This window comes from Eleginops maclovinus, chromosome 5, assembly GCF_036324505.1.
Source record: "Eleginops maclovinus isolate JMC-PN-2008 ecotype Puerto Natales chromosome 5, JC_Emac_rtc_rv5, whole genome shotgun sequence".
Classification (NCBI taxonomy): domain Eukaryota; kingdom Metazoa; phylum Chordata; class Actinopteri; order Perciformes; family Eleginopidae; genus Eleginops; species Eleginops maclovinus.
Genome location: NC_086353.1, coordinates 6,665,477 through 6,691,715, shown reverse-complemented (window position 1 = coordinate 6,691,715; position 26,239 = coordinate 6,665,477). Strand labels below are relative to the sequence as shown.

At 39.6% G+C, this 26,239-nt stretch overlaps 1 protein-coding gene across 1 annotated transcript in view; it reads left to right on the top strand.

The window, feature by feature from the left end:
- Nucleotides 1-26,239, top strand: part of nr3c2 (nuclear receptor subfamily 3, group C, member 2) — a 69,046-nt gene that overhangs the window by 16,052 nt on the left and 26,755 nt on the right. Inside the window, exon 3 of the mRNA XM_063883615.1 lies at nt 21,127-21,254. Within this exon, the coding sequence (XP_063739685.1) occupies nt 21,127-21,254 (128 nt within the window). The remainder of the gene's footprint in view (nt 1-21,126; nt 21,255-26,239) is intronic.

Sequence of the window (26,239 nt, the reverse complement as noted above, 5' to 3'; positions counted from 1 at the left end):
ATGTTGTTAAGGATAGCAAAAGAAGGTGAGACAAAGCTAAGGGAATAGCTTAGTACATGGACATTGTTTTAAATTATTTACCATAGAAAACGACAATACGTGGGCAGACGCAGATCCTTATAAATGTGTGATTAGTATTTATTGTAATATGGGTTAACAGTTTCCTTTTAGATGACAATTGCCAAGTGGTAAACATATTTGTTGTGATCTAGATCAAGTTTTAAATCTCACAAATCCATAAGTAGTTACACTTGATCACTGGTCCTTGGTAACGATTTTGACACTAGATCACTGGTTGAAGTATAACCCGTGGCTAATGTAGCGTAAGGACATCACCTAGCTTTTTAAAAGTGACTTGATTACAAATGCCAAAGTTTTAGTTTTGACAAATACATTAAAGAGGGCTTTTCAGAGGGAAACAAAAATCTGTAGTGAATACTTTTCTTGTTCTCCTCGTGTCATATGCAATTACTCTGAAAGCAGACACCTGTTGATGATGCTTTTGAACCCTGTCTTAAGAAATGTTGGGAAATTCCATTCTGTTGTATTACACTTGTAACCACAATGGACGTAATTCAGCCAACAGGCTTAATTATTAGATTTAAAAATACTTTGTATTATTTCTTCCACCCTTTTCTAAAGGGCATCAGAGGACTCTGGCTGTGTGCCCTGCTTCATTAATGGTTTGATGATGGGGATGAACAACAATATCCTGTGGCTCAACATTTCTTCACCTGCACATCCAGTTAGGCGATGACACACACTATTTACACAGTTCCCTAGATGAATGGCAAGACAAAATGCTGAGTCAAATGCTCAGTGTACTGCATCACGTTTCACCCCCTCTTCCTCAAACCTCCCTCTACCGCCCTGAGATTAATGTAGTTGAAAATGAGGGCACGTCACATGTGTTGACGCGATGGGAGAGGCACTGGCCTCAGCAGAGCTAGCCTGGAGGCTCAGCCACTGTACAAGCTGCTGTGCATTCACTCTATTCATGACGTGCCTTGCTACAGTTTAAAAAAAAAGTGAATAATTATCAATTTACTGGTAGCATCTCAGTTTTTTACGAGGACTTCACACGAAGTGAGTGAGTGTTTGGAACAAAACTTTGTCAAAAACTAATTCAAATGTATTTTTTTCAGCTTCTAACCCCTTATCTTTGATTAATCTTCATCTAAATAAAATATTCTCCATGATTTTCATGAGTGCTAGCATGCCAAATGTTTCATCATGGTGTTTGTGCATGGCTTATTGTCCTCCTGTTGTCTAGTTTACATTTGATTGTGCTACAGGCAGCCTGACATGGATTTAAAGATTTAAATCGACATTTGTCTCATGCATGCTCACCATTGGTCAGACAGAATAACACGTCCACACAACAATCTGATAGTTTAAGGCCCATCCTTTCAGTCCCATAGTGGTATTTACCAAACATCTGTGGGCTGCAAGATTTAGTTATTCCCCCTGAGCGGGCTCCCTTTGGTGTACTCACAAACACACACGCGCACAAACAGACACACATGCATGTACACTAGTAAACAACCACAGCTGTTTATTGGACATGTTGACATTTGATTGTGGCTTCTCATTTTGGACTAATTTTGCAGAGAATCCGTATAGTTTACTAAAAACGACATGGAAAAGTAAATGTTTGAAGTGAAATATTATTATTATTATACTATTAAAGATTTTCTGGGCAAATAAGGCTTCATCAAGTATTATTTTAGGTATATTTATCAGGTTTGTTCAATATACCTAAAATAATATCATCTGGCTGAGGTCTGGTCCAACTGGATGGAAATAATTCAAGCTGTCGATTTTAGTTCTGAATCTCTAATATCTTATTGTATGTGGTTAAACTTGATTAATAGTTAAAAGAGGTACAAAGATTTTGTGGTAGGATCCTAATGTAGTAGTGTCTTCACAAGTATGACAACATAACCCACTACTTACAGTACAGTAGGACGGAGGGCTGGAAGCAGCACCATGCACAGTGAATGCATGACAACGGAATTCTTTTTTTAGATAGCTTCAATCTATTTTGAGAGATGGGTAATGATACAGGACAGACACTGAAGGACATTCAAACCTGTCAACTCCGTTTTCTTCACACCTCATTGGTCAGAGGGAAGATGGCATTGATGAAAGGTCGTGGGGACTCTTATTAAAAGAGAATATATTCATCTGATCCACGGGTAGCACAGGGTAGTTTCTACTCGCTGCCTATAGATGGATTGGGTAATTGATCTGATCTGTCCTCCCTCACTCTGCCTCCAGCAGCTGTTAACCCTGCACTGTATTAAAACCAAATTAGGCTCTTCTACAGAGAGGAGCGTGCCAAAGGAAGGTTTGCAGCATGTTAATGATAGTCAATACACCTCTGTACTCGCATACAACAAGGAGTAAAGACAGAGAATCAGGAGAATCCCTGTTTGTCTTTTTTTTTGGCTTTGATGCCCAAACAATATCTCCTCTTAAATGAAAGCTGTCTACAGATACACAACATCTCTTTGGATATCAAATAAATGCATGAAAGATGTGTCATTTTAAAGGTGAAGCACTCCTATTAACTGACAAAAAGGGTTTGTAAGCCGATGACACGGTTAATAATCCTGAAATCCGTTCTGAGGATAACAAAAAATGCGCAAGCAGGATTTATATTTACACTTGTAAATAAGTACTCAAGGTTTATGTTTTTTTAGTATCTTTGTATTAACAGGTTTTTCTTTGAGGTATTTTGGTATTTTAAATAAAGGATTTTCCTGTATAAGCATGTACAATCTGTTTGTAATTGTTGTAGTGCAGGACTTAATTTACCATATTGCTCATTTACATGAAATCAAATTCTTCAAATGATTTATATACCTAAAAAATTCATATCCGCGTTGCTTTGGAATTCCATAATTGAATGTAAGCGTATTTAATACAGCATTAACGTATATACACAGTCAACATTAACATTTGGATGAGAAAAGAGAAAAGGGAAAGTTTGTTAAATAGCTTATTGAATCGATTTAGGCCATGTCTTTCGTTAATACTGTCCTTGTTGGTTAATTTAACCATAATGCAAGAACATCTCATTGTACAGAAGGATATATGTTAGAGGATTAGAGACTCAGCTAAAAATTAAACATGGATCACAAATATAACTGCATGGAGAGTGTCTTGTCTAGTTTACATCAGTGTCGCTGTGGAAATCTGAAATTTAAAATAAAAAAAGAGGAGGGGAGTTAAGAGAAGATAGGCTGAAACAGATAAAGAGCTGCATGGAGGGATGGTAAAGATGATGATCAGAGATAAGCAGAAGGAGGAACAAAAGGGCAAAAGGGAAAGGCTTGTCTAAGTCCCCTTTCAATTTATTCTATATTGTTCATTACAGATGACAGATTTGGTAGAGAAAAGTCTCAATAAAGAAGCACATGACCATAATTAATCCTCACACATCATTGGACCTTTTTAATTATAGACAAATGGGTTTATCCATCACATGAAACATGCTCTATAATAATCAAAGCATTATGTTGGAAAAGATGAAACAAGGATGTTCCTCTGATTGCAGTTGCTTTTTGGAAATATGGGTCAATTCATGTAGTCTGGTTAAACTGTTGGTTTGTTCTTCGGGTGCGTGTGTAGCAGCAATTAAAAAGCATTAAACACTGTGCAGTATACTGTTTATTTTAAACAGCAAGGGGAAATACCCTTTACAGTGTGCGCCTGAAGGGAAGTGAGGAATATAATGCAAACAAAAGTCTCTTGTCCTTCCTGTCGTCCTGTCCTATTGGCTGCTGGCCAGTGACTTGGGAGATATTGCCATAAACTGAATGCATCCGACTGAGATTTTAAACATGTCTTGGTGACAGCCTGTCTTCATGATACTCAGTTCAAGCATTGAAGGCCAAGAAATATTTATACTATGACATTTTGAAGATGATTATTAAGAGCATTACACGACAAACAAGCAAATAAAAGCCCGAAAGGCAAAGACACTGGTTTGCATATTTAAACTCTTCATCACTAAGCTCACCTAACATCATCAGAGAGAGACAATAAAGAAAGCAGATACACAGAGTGATGCAACTCTCACTCAGAGGAGTGACTCTACTTCTTGGAAAGGAAAAGTGAGTAGACAGACCAGACAAACTTGGCAGGAGGACTGAGGACAAAAACGTAGAGGTTCGTTCCAAAATCAATGCGGCCTACTAATATTTGATTCTCCCAAAAAAATGTAGGCTTCTATTGGCAGACACGATACGCACGCACGCACGCACGCACGCACGCACGCACGCACGCACGCACGCACACACACACACACAAAGTAAAAGTTTCCTCCGTGAATGAATGCTGAAAATTTAGCTTAAAAACAAATGAATCTGTCACACACCTTTTGAACGAACACATTTAGGTTAAAACTTGAAGAGTATTCTAATAAAACAAAAAGCTGTCAAAAAATTCAAACCAAGTCACCTTTTACAGCTATTGATAGGATATGTGATACAAAGAAATACTTTTCCTGGAGATTCTGACCTAAAAGTCACCTGTTAGCATATAAATGTATGTGATGATGTCTGACTTTACTATTTAATATGTGAGATTCTGCAGTATTTTGCGTAGATATCAGAGGTTTGCTGTAAGTATAATACATTGTGGTGAGTTTCTACTTTATTTACCAGAATGTAAAATATTCATACTTTGAAGATTGAAAAAGACATATGTTAACGGGTCTTACAAATGTGTTTGGTATTGAAAGTGTTGGATTTACTTTATAACTTTTTCACACAATTGGGAGTCCTGCTCAAAGAAACTGCCTCTGCTGCTGCATTCGCTCTGAGTGGTCTCATCTGCTGCCTCTACATTGCACTGACCAGATTCTGAGCGATCCTTCTTCTGTCGTCCAATGCAAATTACTATAGAAAAATAAACCACTTAAGATTAAATGGTTATTTTTTTGTATTAGCTTCAGCCACAAAATCACATTGGTAAGGTTTAGGGAAAGATCTTGGTTAAAAGACTACTTAGTTAAGGGTTGGTGTATTAAGGATGCTTATGTCACTTTAACGTTGGCATGTTTTTTAGACAACTTGCAAAAACGACTTCAAGGGAAAACGGTCCGTAAACAATTTTCAAAAAGAGACATGGCTTAAGATGAGACATTTTCCTGCAATCCCACAGGTAAACTGAACCACCTAACCTCTCAAACGCTTGTGGAGTAGTAGCACATTTATATATTTCTGATGGTGATACCTGATAGCTACCAACATGTATCAGTATAAATGTCATTATGTGGAGGAAAAATACTTATTATAATACTTGTTATCTTTATAACTGCAATATAGTTGTCTTCGCTTCCTCGCACCTCATTCAGAAAACCTTTGCACTGTATTTACAAGCTCACCAGGCTCTATTTCCATTGCAGTATAATGCAGTATTTAACCAGCAACTAAACCAGCCAACCAAATCTCTGCATGTGCATTCCTGTTAAATCAAATTGCTATTTGGACAGAGTAATTCCCCTACTTCTTTGCATAACATTATCATCTATTATGCGGTTTTAGCATTTGTCAAGTCAGTACAACAACACAGCCACTAACCTTACGTTCTCTAAATGCACGTTCGCTTTGTTTCCAGTTGGAATTCCTGGTAATGCTCATACACGTGCGAAATATCTTGCAACTGTGGAAGTTATTACACTCACATATTCATGCATAAAAGTCTTAAATCTTCATACGAAAGTAAAATATATTCAGCTGTCTGTCTGAGGAATGTTGTAATAGTCGATAAGTCACAGAAAAATGATCAGACATGAGATGCTTTGAGATTCCTTGAGACTGCCTTCATTACGGCTAATTGGATTGTATGGTGCCCACTCATTGGCCGACATTGATACTTTTACAACGTATTTAAGGCGCTTAATCTGAATGGTAAAGATATCATGAGAGTGACATTTAAGCTCCTAAATCCGGAGGATGTCATAAGGGTTTTAGAGAGGGGGGAAGAGACAGTGAGGGGGGAGGGAGAAGAAGAGAGACTGGGAAGACAGAGAGAGAGAAATCAGATGAAGACACCAGAGAGAGGGTCTCTGTGACTATATGTGCTCAGGGAGACGGTAAAACAGAATGACAGTGCAGGGCTTTGGTTTGAAAGACTGCCAGCTTGTCAATTCCAATGTTACATTTTTATCGACACCCTCCTCACCACAAGTTGACAGGAGCTCAACTTTTGCGTTCCACACGAGAAGTTTAGTGTTAGTGAAACAGGTTCCCAGGCAAACTTTGGAGCAATCTTTTGTCTGCTGCTAAAGGAAGTATGCAAGACTGGCAAAGTTTATTCACTTGACCTAGAAAACTGCTCTTAGTATAAATGTGCATATATTCTGCATTCAAAAGTAATTTTCTTCTATTATAGTGGAACGACATACAGTGTGGATGCACAATGTTCTGAATGAGCTATTTTCTGCATGAATTGCTGTTGTTTTAGAGAATCTCAGGGGGGCGAGTGGTTTGTTTTGATGGACTTGCTGGCTTCTACATCAGGAAATGTACTGACATGGCTATACTGTACTGTGAATAAATACAATTTTTCTCTTAAACCTCCCATCATCAGCTTCTTCTGATTGTTACATGAGCTAAATAGCACTTTGTGAATTGAAAATGGTGTGAATGCTTACACAATTAGTTGATTGACGGATAATTAGCCTCTTTTTCTATTATATTTCATTGTTAACTGAGTGATAAAACAAATAGTTCTGCTTTAATAGATTTTTTTTTTTAAAGTTGCAGTTGAAATTGCGTCAGCAAATTGCATATATTTACTTCCCCCCCTGGGATGACTGGGCCTAAAGTCTTGTGTTTTTGACTCTTAGTTGCCATTTTCCAACTGTATATCAAACGATTAATAAATAATCAACATAATTCTAATTTAACACCTAATAAAAATCACAGGAAATGTGTTTTCAATTACTAACACTGAATGAGCAGTATGAGAACTTTTAGCAGAACTTCCTGTTCTTTTCACTCCGGTTTCCACTCACTCTGTTTATACTGCCTCTCAATGAAGCTGCTGTTATTTATAGCCAGTTTACAGCACTACCTGGCTGTAAACAGGAAGTGCAGACTACTACACAACTGTCCATCTGGACATTAATACACAATAGAAAATCAAAGCTATTTCCCTGGCCACAGACGGACTGTTTTGTTCACTGCTGGGCTCGGTCCAGCAACATACATCCATCCAAATTCACCAGCTGAGCAGGACGGAGAGAGTCTGCATGGAAGATGGATTCCTTTGATGTCTAATAAGCAATTATTGATGCTTCACCACAATGACTTCTTAAACTCACTAATACCGAACAGCAAATAGTTTGACAGCTTTATTTACTGCCAGGACTTGGATTGCTTGTGACCACCTCAAATGATGCAAGGGTTCCACATTGATCCTGTGCTTTGTGTCTTACGTTTGTTTGCCGATTTGCTCGATAATCCAATTATGGCAGCCCGAGCTCTCCCTGAGCCCGTGTGATGTGTATAGAGACACTTAGCATGCAGAACAGGGGAGTTAAAGTGGGGAAGAGAGTAAACTCAGAGAGCTGTGTGAGCATACCTACAGTATGTTGGAGAGAGAAAGAGAGAGAGGGAGAAGGGGAGAGTGAACAAGTGAAGGAGAAAGAAACCACTAAGGGGCTGTGTGTGAGTGTGTGTTCATGTGAGAGAAAGAATAAGACAAAGACGGGGAGAAAAACAGGAGACAAAGTCGCAGGCGAAGCCAAAGTTACCTTTATAAACGCACTGACCTTGTGCACTTCACATTAACCTCGCTCTCAAAGAGAATTAGTCTGAAGCATTCACACTCTGCTGTTCCTAACCGCGGCAATTTATTTCAGTGGACCAGAAATGGGGAAATTGAATCTCCTGTTACCCTGGCCAGAGACCAAGGGAATACATGCAAATGCTGAACAGACAGACCTGAAACCACCTCTGCTTACTGTTAGTCCACTGTTGTCTCTCTGGATAGATTTGGTGTGACTCGAATAGCTCCCTAGGGTGCCAGACTGTTGGAACAACTTCATAAGCTGTGGCTGCAGGGATGGATAAACTCTTTCACTACTTTGTCACTCCTCTTCCCTGTGCGTCAGGTTTCAAATCCAGGTAGGGAAAGGAGACAAAGGCATACGAGAATGGGCCCTGTTAGCAAATCGCTTTCAGTGAATGACATGTAACATCATATTATCACAGTACTATGGCAGTCTTTCTAACCCTATTAAATCAGGAGTGAACATATTATTTCTGATTGATGGCCGCGGGCGAGTAGCTCAGACAGATTCATTTATGCAGCATTTGCTGCTCGTTACTAACAACTGATGCTATCACAACAAAAACAAGCTTTAAAATAGCCCTTTGTACGTTCAACCCGGGCACAGAAAGGCTTTGGGGTGCAAAGAGTTTAAGAAGACATTTCAAACTAAACGTGTATTGATTTTTTAAATGCCTCTGTTATACAATGGTAGATGTAAGTCTTCAGCATGAAGCTAATGTTGATGTTTGGCTCTACAACGGCACATTTTGCCTTCTGCAACAAATGGCTTTAATCCACATAAATTAGACGAAGTTGCTCGGCAGGAGGCAGAGATTACAGGGATAATAAACGCGGTGTGTGTGTTTCGGAAAACAAGGGAGACCGAGAGGAGCAGAGCAGCTCTGACTAGACGGCTGAGAAGGCAGGAGTGTTGACAGAAACACGGTGTAAGAGCAGCAGCTGGGGTAAGGACCTTTCAGCAGCACGCCAAAGTCAGCCATAAAGAAAGGTGGCATGAGAGGAAGGTTGAATCAATTCAGCTGAGGCGGTAGAAGAAAGAAATCAAACGCTATAGCAACATGGTTAAACTGCTTCTTTTTTTTTTACTTAAATCTGAGGAAACGTTTGAAATGTGTTGTGAAAAACATAATTGTATAATTTTCTGAACCAGGATTGATTTAGCTTTTACTAAAGATTATCCCAAATTAGAACCTTTGGAGACATGTTTTTACAAATAAGATTAACGCATGAAAAAAGGAAGACAAGGCAAACAAAATCCCAGTATTTTGAATATCCTATGGGGATTGCGTATTTACTTAGAAGAGTAAAGAATGTCTCTAACGACACGATAGCAGGGCATCAGCTTTGAGGGTTTTTGCATTTTTATTAATTAATTAAAATTTTTTTTATATATACAGGCATCTAAACCATGAGATGTATGTGTAAGAGCAGTAGGCGTTAAATGGAAATTATGACCTCTATTTCCCAAGGGGATTTGGTGCTGACAGATCTGTTCAGAGCAGCCTGGCACTTTTCCTGAATTTACAGTAACCAGAGTTTGTATGCTTTGGCCAGCAATCCCAGTGAAATGGGCATGCTTCACACTGTAACATGGCTGTTATGACAGGCTTTCTCATATAAAGCCTGTGTGGACAGACAGACCCTGGGGGCAGAGTACATAAAGAGGAGTCAGTGGCACATTGAGGGGCTGTCATTGTGCTTCATAGTTTACGGTGTCATAAATCTGGACGAGTGTGTCTGTCAGGTTTTGGTAGAAGGTATATGCAACAGATATGAGATGTACAGACATTTTCTCTGTATTGCTCACAAACACAAATTACGCTCTATTTCCTCTTATAAAGCCACTCATTAGCGCTGACGGGTTTCGCAACATGAAGCAGAACAGTGAATAGATAGAAAATGTAGAGCTACAAGCTGCTTTTCTGGCGTACAAAGATAGTTTTTCAATAGGGAATCCTTTGTTCACTGTGTAAGTCCCAATGGCCTCCCGTGTAAGAGCTCAGTATGTCACTTGAGACTAAATTCCTGCTCACAAAAAAGTAATTAAAAATGTTTGTAAAAATCCACTCAGGTTAGACCTCATGTGTTCTCCTTTAAGAAAGAAATGGTTCCTTTGAAGAGAAAAACGTACATGTATTAGATATTTCTCCTCCCTTCTCCACCTGTCTCTCGTTCTTAAATATTTATACCATACGCTCAAGGGGTCATGTATTTACCCTGATCTTCAGAGTTTCATTCACCTCAAACAATGAGATGTAGTGTATACACAAGACAGCGGAGGTAAGGCAGCATAAAGAGTGGAAGGAGAGAAACCTCTGAATCGACATTTTCCCTCGGATGGAAAATGTGGGAGATATTCTGAGCCCCGGGAGTATTTGGTTGGGCCAATGTTTTATTTGAACAGGGCGTCCTGGTGGCAAAGCCCGATGTTATGACTTATTAAAAGTGCAGCGTGAAGGGAATTACAACGTGGTGGGAAGCAGTGCATATGTACGTGCATGTTGCCTGCAACTGTATGTTGATGAATATATTTGTGTGCATGTGACTAAGCCTGAGGAAAGAGGACAAGGACAGTTCAGTCAGATGATGCTCAGTACTTTACATTACATTTACATGATGCATTCAAGGGTCGTCTTTGAATAGTGAATGAGGTTAGGTTTGGTATCATTTTTGAAGAGATATGCAAGGAGGGGGATAACCTTTAATTTAAAAGTTCACATGGAACTAAATTTGATTCTGAATTGAACTGTTATGAGAATAAGCTAGGTAGGGACTTTTTGGGGAAATTGATTTGCATTTACAGTGCTGAATGTGTGATGGCAAATTCAAGATGACAGTAACTACTAGCTCAACATGAACAGCCATTACGACAGTTACAGTATCTGTTGTTGACCGATTCTTAGAGTCACAATTGCCTATGCCAATAGCATTTTTGGAGTTTTGGGGGGCCGTACAAAAAAGTATATATGTGCGCTTCTGAGAGCAGATGGAATCATCAGTGTTTCCAATGAAATTACACATTCCAAAATAGTGTTACCAAGGCCTACTTAACATTTGTTTTAACCTGTTGAACTAGATACAGCTTTAATCTGTAAAAGAGCAAAACATAAATACGGTAACTCACGAATGTAGTTTTGTACTTAAAGCCCAAATTCACATTTTCAAATACCTTTTTTCTTTAGACCTTCACCCTAAAAAAAACAACAAAGATGATCAGTTTATGGTCACTTAAGATATAAAGAAGAAGCCAAATTCAGTTTTACATTATTCGGCTAAATGAATTATACCAACAGCTTCATCGGATGCCATGATGTTCATTCATTGAATTGAACAACAGTGAGGTAGTTGTATTTCAAATCAATTTGCCATAATTATGTTCTTATCAGGAATGTAATATCTTAATTTTAACCACATTTCCGAGCTTGAAATGCAATTTATGGCTGATCGCTCAATTTTAGAAGCAGGATCTATGTATATGTGTTTACACCTGTAAGAATCAGTAGCAAATAAGTCAGTATCTATGGAGGAAACACTTGTATCAGACTACAAATATGTTTTTAAATATGGGGATTTTTCCCCTTACTCTCTGCTAACTAAACTGCCAAAAAGGTGACACAGGCTCTCACTCTGAAAGGGCAGCCACTTGCATGACTGCAAATCTCTCACCTTATTAAATATACATCAATAGTCAGCCTTGTGAAAAAGCTTTGACTGAGCCAAGGTGACGTTGACTGCTGTTTTATCTTTAACTTATTGTTTTGAACAGGAAATAATGCTTCAGGGTTTAACATGTGAAACATAAAAGTACTATGAGGAGGAAAGGTAGGACAAAAAGCCTGGGCCTTATGATAGAGGTGCAGGACGGAGACAGGTGACAGACCATTTGTAGAAAATCTGCTTTCTATGACCCTTTTAAAGAAAGCAGTACTCACTGACTCGGTAGTAGTGTTTACACTTTAAGGCCAATCTGGTCGAATTTCAAGGTGTGCGTGACTTTGGCCAAAAAGAGAAAATCGAGACATCACGATCAGGTTTGTCAGGTTGCACCTGCTCCGGTGACAGAACAGGCAAACTTCATCACTTCTGTCAATGATATACCTTCTTTGATTTCACTTAACCTTTTTGGATTAAAACATTTTAACTGCATTACGGGAAAAACAAAGTAAAATAGCTTCACAAATACCGAGTATTTTATTATTTATTTATAGTGCTGGTTGAATGTGCAGATAGTTATGGATAACCTGACTAAAATTTAGGTTTCTAATCTAAAAACAATTCAATCCCACTATGTGGACTTCACTATTACCTTCACTTACAAATGGAAAAATACGAAATTGTCCTGCTTATTAAAAATGAAAGAGTTGGATTAGAACGGGTAAGCCTCAGAGTTAGATTAACTGGGAGTCAGCACATACGTCCATTTTCCTTGATAGTTCATTGTGTGTGTTTTTCTTTTTGCAGGAGTTTTTGCAAGAACTTAATTGCGCAATGTCCCTCAGCAGGTGTTTCATTGTTCATCCAGCGGCCATCTGGGCCTGTAATCCTTTGGAGGTGAACACACTGAATTTGAAAAAGGTCATTGCACAGACACATTTAGTATGGCCTCACGTGTGTGTGTGTGTGTGTGTGTGTGTGTGTGTGTGTGTGTGTGTGTGCACGTGTGTGTGTCTTTGGTCTCTAACCTTCCTTGTCTTTTGCATTTTGCACTGCTTGTGTGAGACCTTTTGTACTTTTGAGGTCAGAATTAAGGTTGACCTTTTAGGAAAATAATGTGAAGATTTACAATGAGCAGGCCTGATGCTGCCGGACAAACTGTAGTCATAGTCCGGTTGGACCGTTCATTGCATTTGCTATGGGTTGATGAATTTTTACCCCATATTCAGCGGCACTATATCACCATAACAGCAGAACATTTGTGGTGTTTTCAGTTGGACCAATTTCTAAAAATACGATTGTGTAACATAAAAATCTATTTTCTCTACCTGCCACTAGGACTTATGTGCAGACATGCCATTTAAACAATAACATTTATAAAAACGGTATTTCGAAAGCTTCTTAAAGCTCCATATTTCTGCGGTTCTATAGTTTATGTTTCCTCTCCTTTCATTTCACCTGCTTGGCCCCTCGTAGATAATCCCAGCATCAGTATGGACTAAGTGGCTGAGCGCAGGCAACACTTCTGGCTGGCTATGCGCCGGCTCTTCTGCTGTTGAACCTGTCAGATGCTATAGAGAGGCTGAGTGGAGAGCGCCTCTCAGCAGTTCTTGAGCTTACATGCAGAATGTGCTGCGGTGGTGCTAACCACCTGGATCTGAGCCAACCAGAGACTTGGCTTTGACTCTAGCGCAAGCCCGCTTCTTGAGGTTTTGGTTTTGTACCCTGTGAGTTAAGGGAGCCAGAAGACTATAAACTATACATACAATAAACACTCAGGGCAGATCCACTTGGCAGCCCCATAGCTACATGTATCCCTGCAGTATGTCCGTTAATGTATTGTGGTTTGTGTGTTCAGTGTTTCCTTGTTGCACATGCTGGACTCCCTGCCTCATCTTCTTCCATGTTTGTCCTGCAGAATTGCAAATGACTGGTGGGTGTTGAGGATGATCACATCTGACAGCTAATGCGTAGGGTTGCTGGCAACATGTGTCAGCGCCAGTGTACATTAACCTAGATTCAGAGTGAGGCCTTTTTGAATCACACTGGAAAGGAAAAGGTCACTTTTTGAATAAGATATTATTTGGCATGTTTAATTTCTCTAGACCCAAGTGCTAAGTTTTTTCTTCTTTTTCTTTTTGGGATTTTAAATGACAGCATTTAACTCATAGTACATTCTAATCTATTGATTTGATTCGTATTGTACTTTCAAAAGTTGTTTGCTAACTAGCTAGAAAGTGAAGAAAACAGGTAAGGAGGATGTAGCATTGAGATGGCTCAGGTCAGGGCTGATCCCTTAAAGATAATCTCCCTCTCTAGGGATTTGTTTTTCTCATTTGTCCCAGGGCCTCTAAGCTGAGTTTGGAGGTCACCTGCTGTGCAGTCAACAAGGCCCAAACCGGACTAGAGACACATTTGTAAGGAGGCAGGTATTCAATGGAGTCAGTTGGAGAAAGCAAAGTAAGCAGTAAATAGAGTTGAAGCATGAACACCAGGGGAGGCCAGGTCTAGAGTTCATCCGTGCCACTGAAATCAAAGGATTTGGGTCAATAACAAAACCAGTTTTAGCTGTAGAGCTTTGAAGTGGTCCATTTGTGTTTTTGTTCGTGGCAGTGAAATAGATTAGAGTCAACTTTGAGCCACGTTTCACAAAGGTGGTTGAAAACAGGCTCATTTTTGTGTATTTAGTTAGATTTAAGCCATCTACCTTGCTTATTTATGCTGTTAACATGTAGGTTTATGTCCAGGAGGGAAATTTGATGGAAGTCATTGAGATTGTATTTCATGTTTATTCATGTGTCTAACCTTTTGTTAATCACTGGACTCTTGTTTGCATTATTTCTCGATTTCCCATGACTGGACATCAGCCTGACGCCCAACAATATATTTCTCAACATGTCAGCTGAATCATGTTCCCAGCTGTGTTGCGGCTGTTTCTGTTTTCAGTAAAGAAGCCTGGAAACTTGCTGCTAAAAACAGAAACTTTCGGGGTCAGAAAGAGACGAGTGTGAGGAGCACATGATAATGTCCCTGCTTTAAGGCAGTACAGTTAAGACACTTTTGTCACAGCTGATCAAACAGCGCTGCAGGACATGATGGGAGATCTGAGGCTGCTACAGATCTGCATAAGTGATTATTGAGTTTATTCACGAAAATGCGTAAAGGCCGTATTTGTTTTGTATTGTAATGTCTTCCTGTTACATGTGCAATTGTTTGCGGAGTTGATGTTTGTTGTTTTGTCTATTTCTAGCACTGAACAATGTTGCTAAATGGAGAAAGTTATTGAGGTGACCAATGTGGGATTTACACCAACGTATACACATCTTAGTCGCGAACAGATATATAATTTCCAAAGCTCAAATGCAAGTTCTGTCTAAATTAAATTCCTTACACTTTTGGAGATCTTTGACCTGGTTCATGCTTTGTGTGTAAATGAACCCTCTGCATATGGTCAGAAAGAAATGAGTGGGTGTTTTGTATATAGGAACTGTTTTCGTTTCTCTTGTTGAGGCATATGCAAATGTCCGAATACGGCTGCACTCTGAGTATTTGTGTGCAGTTTGAAAAGTATGAAAAACTTGCATACCAGCATTGATTAGGATTCACACAGACTTTAAGTATGTATAGCAACTTCGAATGACCCTTTGGACTCACAGTGGCATCTCAAGTTTAATTTTATATGGCATGGATGTGATAGGTCCCACGCTGCCCTTGACAGGCATGAATTACGGGAGTTTCCAGCCACTATAATCCTCCCTACCAGATAATAACACCCTGCCACATCTTCCTGAAATTCATGCCTGCATGCTTTGCATTTATGCCAAAATATCTCAGTTGATTAATTTCATTCACAGTGTGACAGTAAGTGATTTAGGTGAAGTAAAATTGGTTAAAATGTCTCTGGTTAGTTAAAAGCAGCCAAGCTCCACTCTTGAAGCCCTCAAGGTCTCCATTAGACCTTGAGGCATTTAGCTGCGGCATCATACTGAGGGAAAGGTGAAAGTGCAGCAAAGAGTAGCTGTGATGTTTGGTTATGGAATTTAAGGACAAAAACAGGCATCGCTTCAGACATGTCGAGGAGAAATGTACAGCTGGTAAACCCAATGCCCCTGTTTCCGCCCATAGAAAGAGCCTCTGTAACTCTCTACAAAGCGCTGAGTGTGTGTGTGTGTGTGTGTGTGTGTGTGTGTGTGTGTGTGTGTGTGTGTGTGTGTGTGTGTGTGTGTGTGTGTGTGTGTGTGTGTGTGTGTGTGTGTGTGTGTGTGTGTGTGTGTGTGTGTGTGTGTGCGCGTGCATGCATTCCTGTGACTTGTCTCATTACTTTGTTTACACTCTAAACAGTGGCGTTATAGGAGACAGATAATCAAGATTTGCTGTTTTGGATAAGGTCATTTTAAGTTTGTAGGCATAAGCCTTGGAGGGGAGACAACACAACAGCTTGGAATTAAAAACAAAGTATGCAATCACAGCCGGGATACCAGATTCCACCAGAATGCAAATTTGCCATGTCTGTAGTGACCTACATTTTATTTGTCAGTGAAATCAACTCATTTGCACTGTGTTATAACTCTTGATTCCAAATAACAGAACATTTTGAGGTAGAAAATAAGTGTTTAAAAACCCTGTATGAAATAATTTAAAGATGTTTGTTGTCTTAACCATAAGAGGCAGCCTGAGTAGATTATACTGTAACCTTAACACAGGTGTAACACAAGCTCGACAGATAGGAGATCTCATATTTCTGTATGCTCAGGTACTCTGCCCAATGCCAGGGTCACCTTCACCAGGAAAAATAAATCCCTGGTGGCTCTCTAACGCTACCCATAAGACCTCTCTCCCTTTGAGAGGCGGTGAGTGGGTGTCAACCTAATGTTTATACTGTCTGCTCGTGGTTATGTAAGCCATTGTGTCCTCTCTTTCTCTCCCTCTCCATCTCCCCCAGCTCGTTTAGACCAATCTACCTTTACCTTTCCAACATGCCAAGTTGTGTGTGTTACATAAACATCTTTGAACTGGTGTAGCTTAAGGTCTTTCAGCACGCCAAGGTGTGTATTACATAAACAGTGTAGGCCAGACTATAGAGAAGCATTGTACCGTGGAGGCTGTGTTTTTTTGTTGCAGAGTCAAGGATGCTTCTCTTTTATGAGGGGTAGGTTCAGGGAGGCTGTGGTACTTGTCTGAACTATCCCTGTGATAACAGCCTCTAGAATGAACGAGTCAGTGTGTCTGCATGAACGCACACACACACATTTATCTTTACAGTGGGCGGCTGGCTCTACAGCAGCGTAAATACAGTGCAGTACAGAGGTGTGTGTGTGTGTTAGGACACACAGTGTTACATGCATGATGACATTGTTTTTCTATACAACAGAACTCGCTCAACTGCTTGTTTTCTGACTCTGTCATGCTAATGTACTTATGTGGGTCACAGGGTTCGTTTCCTACCACGTGTGTCCTCCATCATACAGACATCTCACGGCCCATTATTCGCCCATAACGATGATATCTTGATAACCTCAGAATAACTACAGCACTCTTGACTCCCCCTGTATCTCTAATTTGTCATTTTCCTCGACTTCATGCTCTGTTTCTATGGCAACTAATTGTTCTGCTTATGTCAAGCTCTGATGACTTCTGACCTTTTTTAGCGCCACACATTGACCTGTTCACGGGTAATGCAGATTATAAAGTCAGATTCTTGTAAAATAATTGGAATTCCACTTAGAACGACTGCTGTGATTATCAGATGCAGAATTTCCGGATTTTGATAAATATTTAGCGATCTTATCTGGTCTTAGCCCTCGCTGATTTAGCATTCCTTCGGCAGCTGAGAGAGGAGGAGATATTTGAACCATTCGGGGAATGCTACTAGTGTGACATTGGAATTACGTGTAAAAAGCATGAGGCAAATTCTGAGCCCAAACATCTGTCCTGTGGTTTGGTCCTCACACAGTTTAGTGGGCACTGTGGGCTTCGTCTGGTTTCTAGCTCTCACAATTATTTTCCTTTGTCATTTCCTTAATATCTTTCCTAAGCAGCATGTCAATGTGAGAAGCAGGAAGGAGGACAGCGAGCATTAGTAAGAGATACACATTTTTGCTTGTACATTTTGGTAGGAAGAAACAGGCGTTGCGTACTCGCACTCATCCGTATCCTCCTGGGAAATAATCAGTGACTAAATCAGTTGTTAGCTTTTTGTGTTATCTTTAAAGATGAAAGGACACAGAACACAATGAAAGGGCTGCACTGGGGTTTCTGTAGGAAGGGAAAAAAGCAACAACTGGAGCGAAGAATGAGACCTTTGATCTGTACAGTCCATCCCATTGAGTTCGTCTGAGATTGTACCCAGAAATAGAGAAGACGGGTCGAAAAGTAGTCTGCTCAGAACCACAGAACTTTATTTACAGAGATATTGTAGTGGAATTTTATCCAAAAATGCAAAACGTTTTGGTCTTTAAGGATTAACTAGAACATTGTCATGGTGTATAATGTACATTGCATTTCCTAAATTAAAATGTTCAATAGGTTAACAATATCTGCAAATGTGATTCTCTGCACCCTGGCTTTGTTTTTCAGTTTGACATGAAGGGCGACACAAGGTCCCGCATGCAGGAATTAACAATTTGAACCTGCCTCAACAGTAATGTTATTGCAGTGGTACATCATCATTAAAACCCTCATTCAAACAGACAGAAATTGCGACCTCAGAATAGTTTAAGCTAAGAAAATGTCAAGCCAAACACACGGACATATATTTGGCAAGTCCTCATGGTCAACAACACATACCGCTTAACCATAACATCCTAATTTGTTTTTTGACGTGAGAATTCTGTTGCATGTCATTCCCTTTTCCTCTCAAGCTTATAAATACATAACACACAATTATTCTTGTGGAAAAACTGTCGGCTAACATCTCTACTGAAACAGCCGGATTTGGTAATGTCTGGTTGATTGTGTTTAGTTTTGGGCTACTGGCGTTGGTGCACAGTCACTGCAGCCTGGCCTGTCTGCTCTGGTTTCATAAGAGAGAGAGGGAGAGTGAATGACCTATATACTTCTCTGAGGGAGGGGAAGTCACCTTGTTGGTGGACCAGCAGGCAGGCAGGCTGGCACGCAGCGACAAGATTTTAATTTGCGGCACTATTAAAGTGTGGACCACTGACTGCATATTAGAGGCAGATACTTTAGAGGGACCACTCAAGAGCTGCTCGTTTTTTTTCTTGGTTGTGAACTTTCTGAGGCTGTTTTTCTTACTGATGGCCTTCTTGTTAACACCGGTTTATAATAGTGTGAAAACGCCAATATATAGGGATGGAATATTCAGCAGACTAACATGCTGAAAAACACATCTTGACAAGGATTGGATTTGTGCATGCACACATACACACACTGACATTAGATGAAACCATGGGGCCCGGTGCCAGGAAGATCTAGTCAGACAAACACCTCACCAGAGACTCCTCTAAGCATCCTAACAAATTGAATGTGTGTGTAGATGGACAAGAGAGAATTAGATCAGTGGTCCTGATTGTATCTGAGTGTGCTGTTGCTGTACCCCTTTCCAGCTAGTCCCCTGGAGGAAATGTGTGTGCATGAGAGAGCGTGCGAGGTAGAGAGACAGAGGGAGGTGGAGAGAGAGTGTGCTTGGCAGCTGGTTTGATGAAGGATGTAAGGAGAATGTTAACCAGACAATCACCTTGCCTGTTATTGATTGAGATGGGAGAGAGGTAATTAGAACAGAAAAGCAGGGGAAGCTCAGGCCACTTTTAATGTTTTGATACAAGGTGTTCTCTCTTTGTACCCATCTACGTGTTGTGTTGTGTTCTATGTTTGTGTGTGCGTGTGTGTATGCAAATGAAGGGAAATGGGTTTTTTTTAATCAAAAGTGAAACGACCTTTCCTATTTTTTCACTGCGTGTAGAGCTGTCGTTTGGAGCATGAAGCTTTTAATATACTCAGAATGTAAATGTACCTTACATTTTTTATTACATGTGAGAGCCATTTGATTCAGTGCTATTCCATTAATAAGTAGCAAACTGTAATATAATGAATCATTCAGCCTCATTCATAGCGCATGCTTGCTCTGCACACTGATGAAACCATGTCACGTTTCATACAAGACTTTATTCTGTAGCCGGTTCAAACTCTAAATGCCTTCCCTCTGTTTTTTTGCGTTAAATCTCAAGAAAATGTAGTCCTAATGTCGCTAGAAATGCATTGGAGGTAAATGAATTAAAAGCTTTATAAATGGCATTAAATCGACATACAGTTCACTAATCAGAGCCAAGATACTAGTCCTTTTAAAGCCAATATTGATAGTTTAAATATACAAAATATTGTTTTCTATACACAAATAAATCCATTGGAAATAAACCTTCAGTTTGGTTATCCATATATCCAAATGTGAAATTTAAATATAAAACTGGGCTCTGATACAAATAATGAAATGAAGACAATGTTTTGAATGAGGTCAAACCTATCTTTGGAATAACTGAGCTGCATTTTCATGTTACTTTTTGGCCAACACGACCCTGAGCAGTTAGTCTGTCAATCTGTACTGACATTAAACTGAATTTATTAATGGTATTATGAAGGTCTCACTGTACAAACATAGATGTGTTCAAATAAAACATTTAAATAGCTGACCAAACCACTACAAACAATAACATACAAGCAACCAAAGTTTACCAACAACCCATATTTCACTGTAATTTAACAGGACACATTCTGTATGTCCCAAGTAAGTCCTCATGATGCAGGAAATGCAATACCAAAAAAATAAGAATCAGTGCTTGTCTGATAATTGACCATGATATAAATTATAGATCATATTGTCCAGTGTTACTTTACATGCACTGCCAATCTTTTTCAATTCTGTAAAACTGATAGTAAATGGCTTTAAGCATGCCTCTTTTATAACTGATTAACTATAGACAGCCATTACATTTGACCTTTGACATCTCTTACAATAACCTGCATGATCTCACCTGCAGAAAGAGCTAAACTGTAACTAACGGTGACCGACCCTCCCATTGAGCAATGCACGTGTAAGAGTTTTACACAATGATCTTTAATGGTCAAGTAATTGTAGAAATCAGTCAGTAGTAAAAGCAGTATGAGATGCCAAAGTAAACACCACCTTTGTTCAGGCAGAACTGCAGCAGACCGTCATCAATTATGCTGCCTGTCGATTGTGGCTCAGAATAAATAACGACTACATGACGTACAGCAGTCCTCACCTTTGATCTTCAACCTTTTTGGATAGTCATTTGCTCATCATGCTTTGTATTATTTTTGTCAACCTTTCCAATGCCTTAAACAGAAGGGGACAAGGGATTTGATCCATACTTCAATTTGACATCTTGCTTTGTGTGTCTCTGCTTATTGAATTTAAATAATCTCCTCTATAATTCTGTCATTATCGAAAGCCTGGGTAATCTATAAATTAGTGGAGTGCAAAGCCCTCCTCTCTTGGCTGGCCGACATCTTTATGGTTTGCCACATTGTGTTGCTACTGTTCTGTGGGTCGTAAAACACAAGAATGTGCATCAGGCAATAACGAGCTGAGACAGGGGGACAGTTGCCCTGGCTTTGTTGTTGACTTTTGAAAATTCTTCTTTGCTTAATGTCGAGTCTAAAAACTCTTGTGTGTCCTTTCAGCTCGCCACTGAGACAACCGTCCTCAACGGCTAAAGTGTGCCTGGTTTGTGGAGACGAGGCGTCAGGATGCCACTACGGTGTTGTGACGTGTGGAAGCTGCAAAGTATTCTTCAAAAGAGCCGTTGAAGGTATGGCAATAACTCATGTTTAAACAATATATCACTGCTACGGTCTTTTCTAGGGTTACGGAGAGGGCAACCAAACACTACAACTTCAGAAAATCAAACTAGATTTTAAAAAAATGGTGAATCGCTTTAAAAAGTCATGACAACTCGAATAAAACACAAGAACATTTAGAAAACACATTCAAATATGACAACCTCTTTGGAAGAACAAATAAACACACTTCAAGGATTTAAAAAAAAGCAAATGGATTTGCGAAAAAAACATCAAAATCAAGATTGAACATAAAAAAGACAAAGCACTGATTCAAAGTTACATTTGTAGACTTCTTTAATGCCACTCCAAACTAAATTTAAGACCAATTTTACACATATTTTTTCCCGCTTTCCAAATCTAAGTGTGACAATAATGTGAGAATCATTTGGTGAAACCTTTTTGGTTCCAAATATTTCAGATATTACAATGCAACTCCAAAAAAAAACCATCCTAAAACGGGTTTAACTGTAAGAGGAGAAAGCTAGTACTACTATTATACAGCAAGTTTCCTTCATGTTGAAAGAGCCCAAATTGGTTATTATATTTCATATCATTTCAAACAATAACAAGTCAACTTTAGCCCTCTGAATTACTGGTGGATATACCGCTTTATTTATTCACAGTAGATAACAGGTAGGACTTTTTTACAAGTACATTTTAATATGTGGTACAACAACAGCTATTCCAACTGATAAATGTTAATAAGAAAATGTGTGCAAACTCTGTTTCAGTAATATTCAGTTTCAACTTCTTCCTCAGTTGGAAAAGTTGTCCTTTAAACAAAGCTAAAGATTAACAGCCTGGTCTTACTATTGAGTAAAAAAGCAATGCCTATCCATTTTTGTATGATGCTTATTTTATTGCAATACGTAGGTTTATGAAACAAACTACTGTTTAATCTTTGCATACCTTGTACTTGTTTATTTTTTCTAAAAGATCTTTAAAATAACCCCAAAAGATGGTATGTACATTTATAGACTGTGACCAAAATGCACGAAACATCATAAAAAAAAAGAGAAATCCCTCAGTGGTTTATTCTCCTGTAGCTGTGCTTTATGTTATATTTAGCTAAGAGGAAATCAGCAGCAGCCATAATGTGCTTTTCATTTTGTGCCTGTTGCTTGAGGCGTTGGCCTCACTCATTAAGATGAGTGTTTGAATGCAAAACACACTCTTTCAGTGCAGTACTGACGGAAAATAACAGCAAACAAGCCTGCAAGTCAGCCATCAGGCCCTCTAGGTGTTTTTCTGACTGTTGGAGGAATTGCACTCATTCCCAATCAAATCATGCCTTAATTTGATGATATTTACACACCGTCATTATGGAGACCTGAAACCAGATTATGTGTCAGGGGTTATCAAATCAGACATGCGATTGTTCTTACTTCAAGCGCGGCCAGCAGAGCGCCGGCGGCAGATGCTAAAGATCTGACGTTTTGTGAGAGAGTTATTCAGGTGAGGCTCTGAACAGATCGGATCTGTAAAGGCTTTGTGATTACACTACTGAAACCCTATTTGTATCTCATATGGAGTCGAATTATACTGAAATTGACTCATTGATTATGAGATGCCCTTTAAATCTAACGCGGTGCTCTTTACTTTATGAGTAAAGAGCACCGCGTTAGTTTCCTCTTGACTCTGCGCTGCCAAACAACTGCATCTGTGCAAACTATCGAAGTGCGAAAAGGGGCGACCCATACAGTGGTGTGATGTCATCAAGGTTGCGTGCGATGTGTGCGCCCTTCTGATGTGCAAAGCGAGCAGTTACCCTACATGACCCCTCCACAGCTGCTGCTGAGGTGGAAAGAGAGAGGTAAGGGATGAAAATAGGGAGCGAAGGATTTTGCAAAGTGAAGAGAGATAGAGGACAGTGAAACAGATACAGCCAGGGTGGGGGGGAGGAAGGGCAAAGAAAAAGTCAGACGCAGACAGAGAGATAAAGAGAGGAGGAGCAGGGAGAGGGAGTAAGAAACATGGAGAGGGATGGAAAATGATGTGTCAGCAGTGAGCCTCGGAGAGGTGTAAGTTAGGACGTGAGAAGACGTTTTACTCCTCCCCTCTCCGAGTAATTCCTCCTTCTTCTCCTCCTCTTTTTTCTCAAAGTTAAAAACTTAGACTTGACATGTGAAATATAAAAGAAGAGCGCAGAGATTGGGCATCTATAGAAGGGGAATAATCCAGCCCATGCTTAATTTATTTTGGCACCGACTGCCTTGGGGGGACAAAACTTTTCGATCGGCTGTAGCTCATTAGTGGACTAAGTGGCTCACAGCTTTACTACAGAGCTAGTTAGCGTTGTAGAGTCATCAACAAATCTAATAAAATACTCTGACTGTAGAGTTTCTGGTTTCACCTTTATCGCAGTCATCGTGAGGTAACTTTATTTTACATCATCGGAGCTTGGCACTCTTCTTCTTTGAAGTCTAAATGTTAGGTTTGCATCAGACCATCTGTTTGAAATATATTTTGGCCACGTGGGCCTTTCAGCATCCAAATCGCTGCTTTTAAAGTCCTTTTCAAGAGGGTAAATATTCATTACACTTGATATTGTCTACTGTACCAGAAGGCACAGCAAACTGTGGTGCATAAAGTAAATGATCACAGTCCCAGGAAACATATAGAATCACTCAATTACAAGCAGAGTTCTGACATTTCAATATGCCCTCAATTCATTCTTTAAGCTTTCACATCAGTACTTACCCATATAGCAGATATTCATCCCCTTGATCTCCTATTACCTACAAGTCCTCCAGGTTTTCATATACATAATGGCAGCCCTTACACTCACCTCTTTTAGTGCTATACTCTTGTATAGTAAACAAACATTGAAGTGTAATAACTTTTATGAAGCTTACAAGTGTGGCAGTTTTATAACTACTGTTGACTCAACTGTCACATGCAGCCGATGAGGCTCTTTTGAAAAGAAGTTTTTGGGGATAAACATTTATCCTGCGCTGCTGGAAAATGCCTTCTGACACCAAACAACAGTTTGTTAATGTGGGTTATCATCGCTAATGAAATGTGGAAATATCTGAATGCATTCATATGTGCCTCTCTCCTGCATCCATTCCACTAAAGACTAGTTTGTTGATACAAGACAGCTGCACTCAATGAACGGCTCCATGTGGAGCGCATTTGAAGAGTTGAACGCTAGCTTATTATTCACATGTCATCAGTGGCTTGGCATGTCTGCTCTTTGCAATAATACCAGGCCCTGCTTTTAGCTCACTTTTTTGCCGTTCTCTTATTGAACTGAGAGATTTAAAGAGACATTAGTCAACCTTGTTATGGCCTCACTGTGTACTGCATTGTGACTGGGTCGTGGTTTCCTTGGCGCTGTTGTCAATCTAAAAACCTTTTCCTCGGCACCGCCTCTGTTGAGAGGTCATTTAAGGATACGGTTCTGACTGTTTCTCCCTGACTGGCAGTTGTGCTGTCCAATTGCATCTTTTTCAGCTCAGGCCGGGGGAAAGAGGCCGCCCACCCGTGCCGGAGTGAATGCTTCAGGTTGTGTGTGAGGGGCCCCATGTAACAACGACTGAACTGAAGCCATTCATCATCGTTGCCGGGATCACAGCTCCACAACACATGTCTCACATCGGGGCTTCTTTGATCAAAACAGCATACACCATACATACAAACACAATCACAGCTGCAAATCTTACCAGGCATGCACACATGCACAGACATGAACTTCTTCATAGGTGGTATAGGAATTCATGTGTAAAGCTGTAGGTTGAAATCTGCAAAGATAACTGTAAGTATGTGTGTGACCCACATTGCCCAATAGGCATTTAGATTGCAAGTGTGCATTTTACATCCTAATTGCCCCATAATCGCCACAAACACACAATATACAAGGGCTGCAAACAAAAAAAACGCTATAGCAACTTTTGTTTCAAGCTTTTAATTTATTGAAAAGGTATTTATTGTGCAAAATAAGAGAATACAAAAGTAAAATACACTCACTTATCCTACATTAAGTTGGCACCTCCAAATTGCTTGTTTAGTTAAAGCAACAGATATTTAAACTCAATATTTAAAAAGAGAAACACAGCAAATCCTTAGATGTCAGAAGCTGGAGCCAGCAAATGTTCTGGGTTTTGGCTTAATTATTTAACTTACTTTTGACTAATAAATTAATTCAGCGCTACAGTATTGATAGGAATGTGCCTAAACATGAAGCCTCAGAAACAGGCATGCTGTATGTTTACTGTACATATGAGGATATACTGTAACTCACTCATAAATGCTCAGACAATACTTCCTCTGACCTGGGCTGACCTGCAGCCTGATGGCTCCTCGGTGGAAATAATCTGACCCCCATCTCTTCCTGCTCCCTGGTGATACGTTTGTTCTTTGACGTGAATGAAAAAAAGATCTGGTGCAGTCAGTAGGTTAAACCTTTTGTGTTCAACCAAATAAGAAGTGCCAATCTGATGAGCAGATAAGTGTAGGTGTTGTGGCATACTCTTAATGCACTGGCTCGAAAAATAAGAAATGCATACAAGTGGCAGAAAAGCAGCATGCTCCATACTGTATGAGCAGTATTAAAAGTAAGAAACTTACTCTAAATATATTGAGAAAGTGTTGTAGTGATAGAATATTAAATGTATTGGGGATGAGTATACTGCGAGATAGATTTTCGAATACAAGTGCTTTATAAACACTGCCATAACCGGTTACTTTTGTGTTTTACACATCTCCATACAATACTATAATTATTCAGTGCAATATAGCTCATGTGAAAATATTTGCGAGAAGGAAAAGCACATGACGACAGTTTCCATTTATAGTAGATTATTATAGAAGTAGTGAGATTAGTAAATAAAATAAGTACCCATTTTCACATCCTATTTTTACCACTACACCCTCTTTTTCAGAATAATTCAGGCAGGGAAACCTAATTGTGTAGAGCCCCATCCAACACATCTGTTTGTGTGTTGTCCAAAGA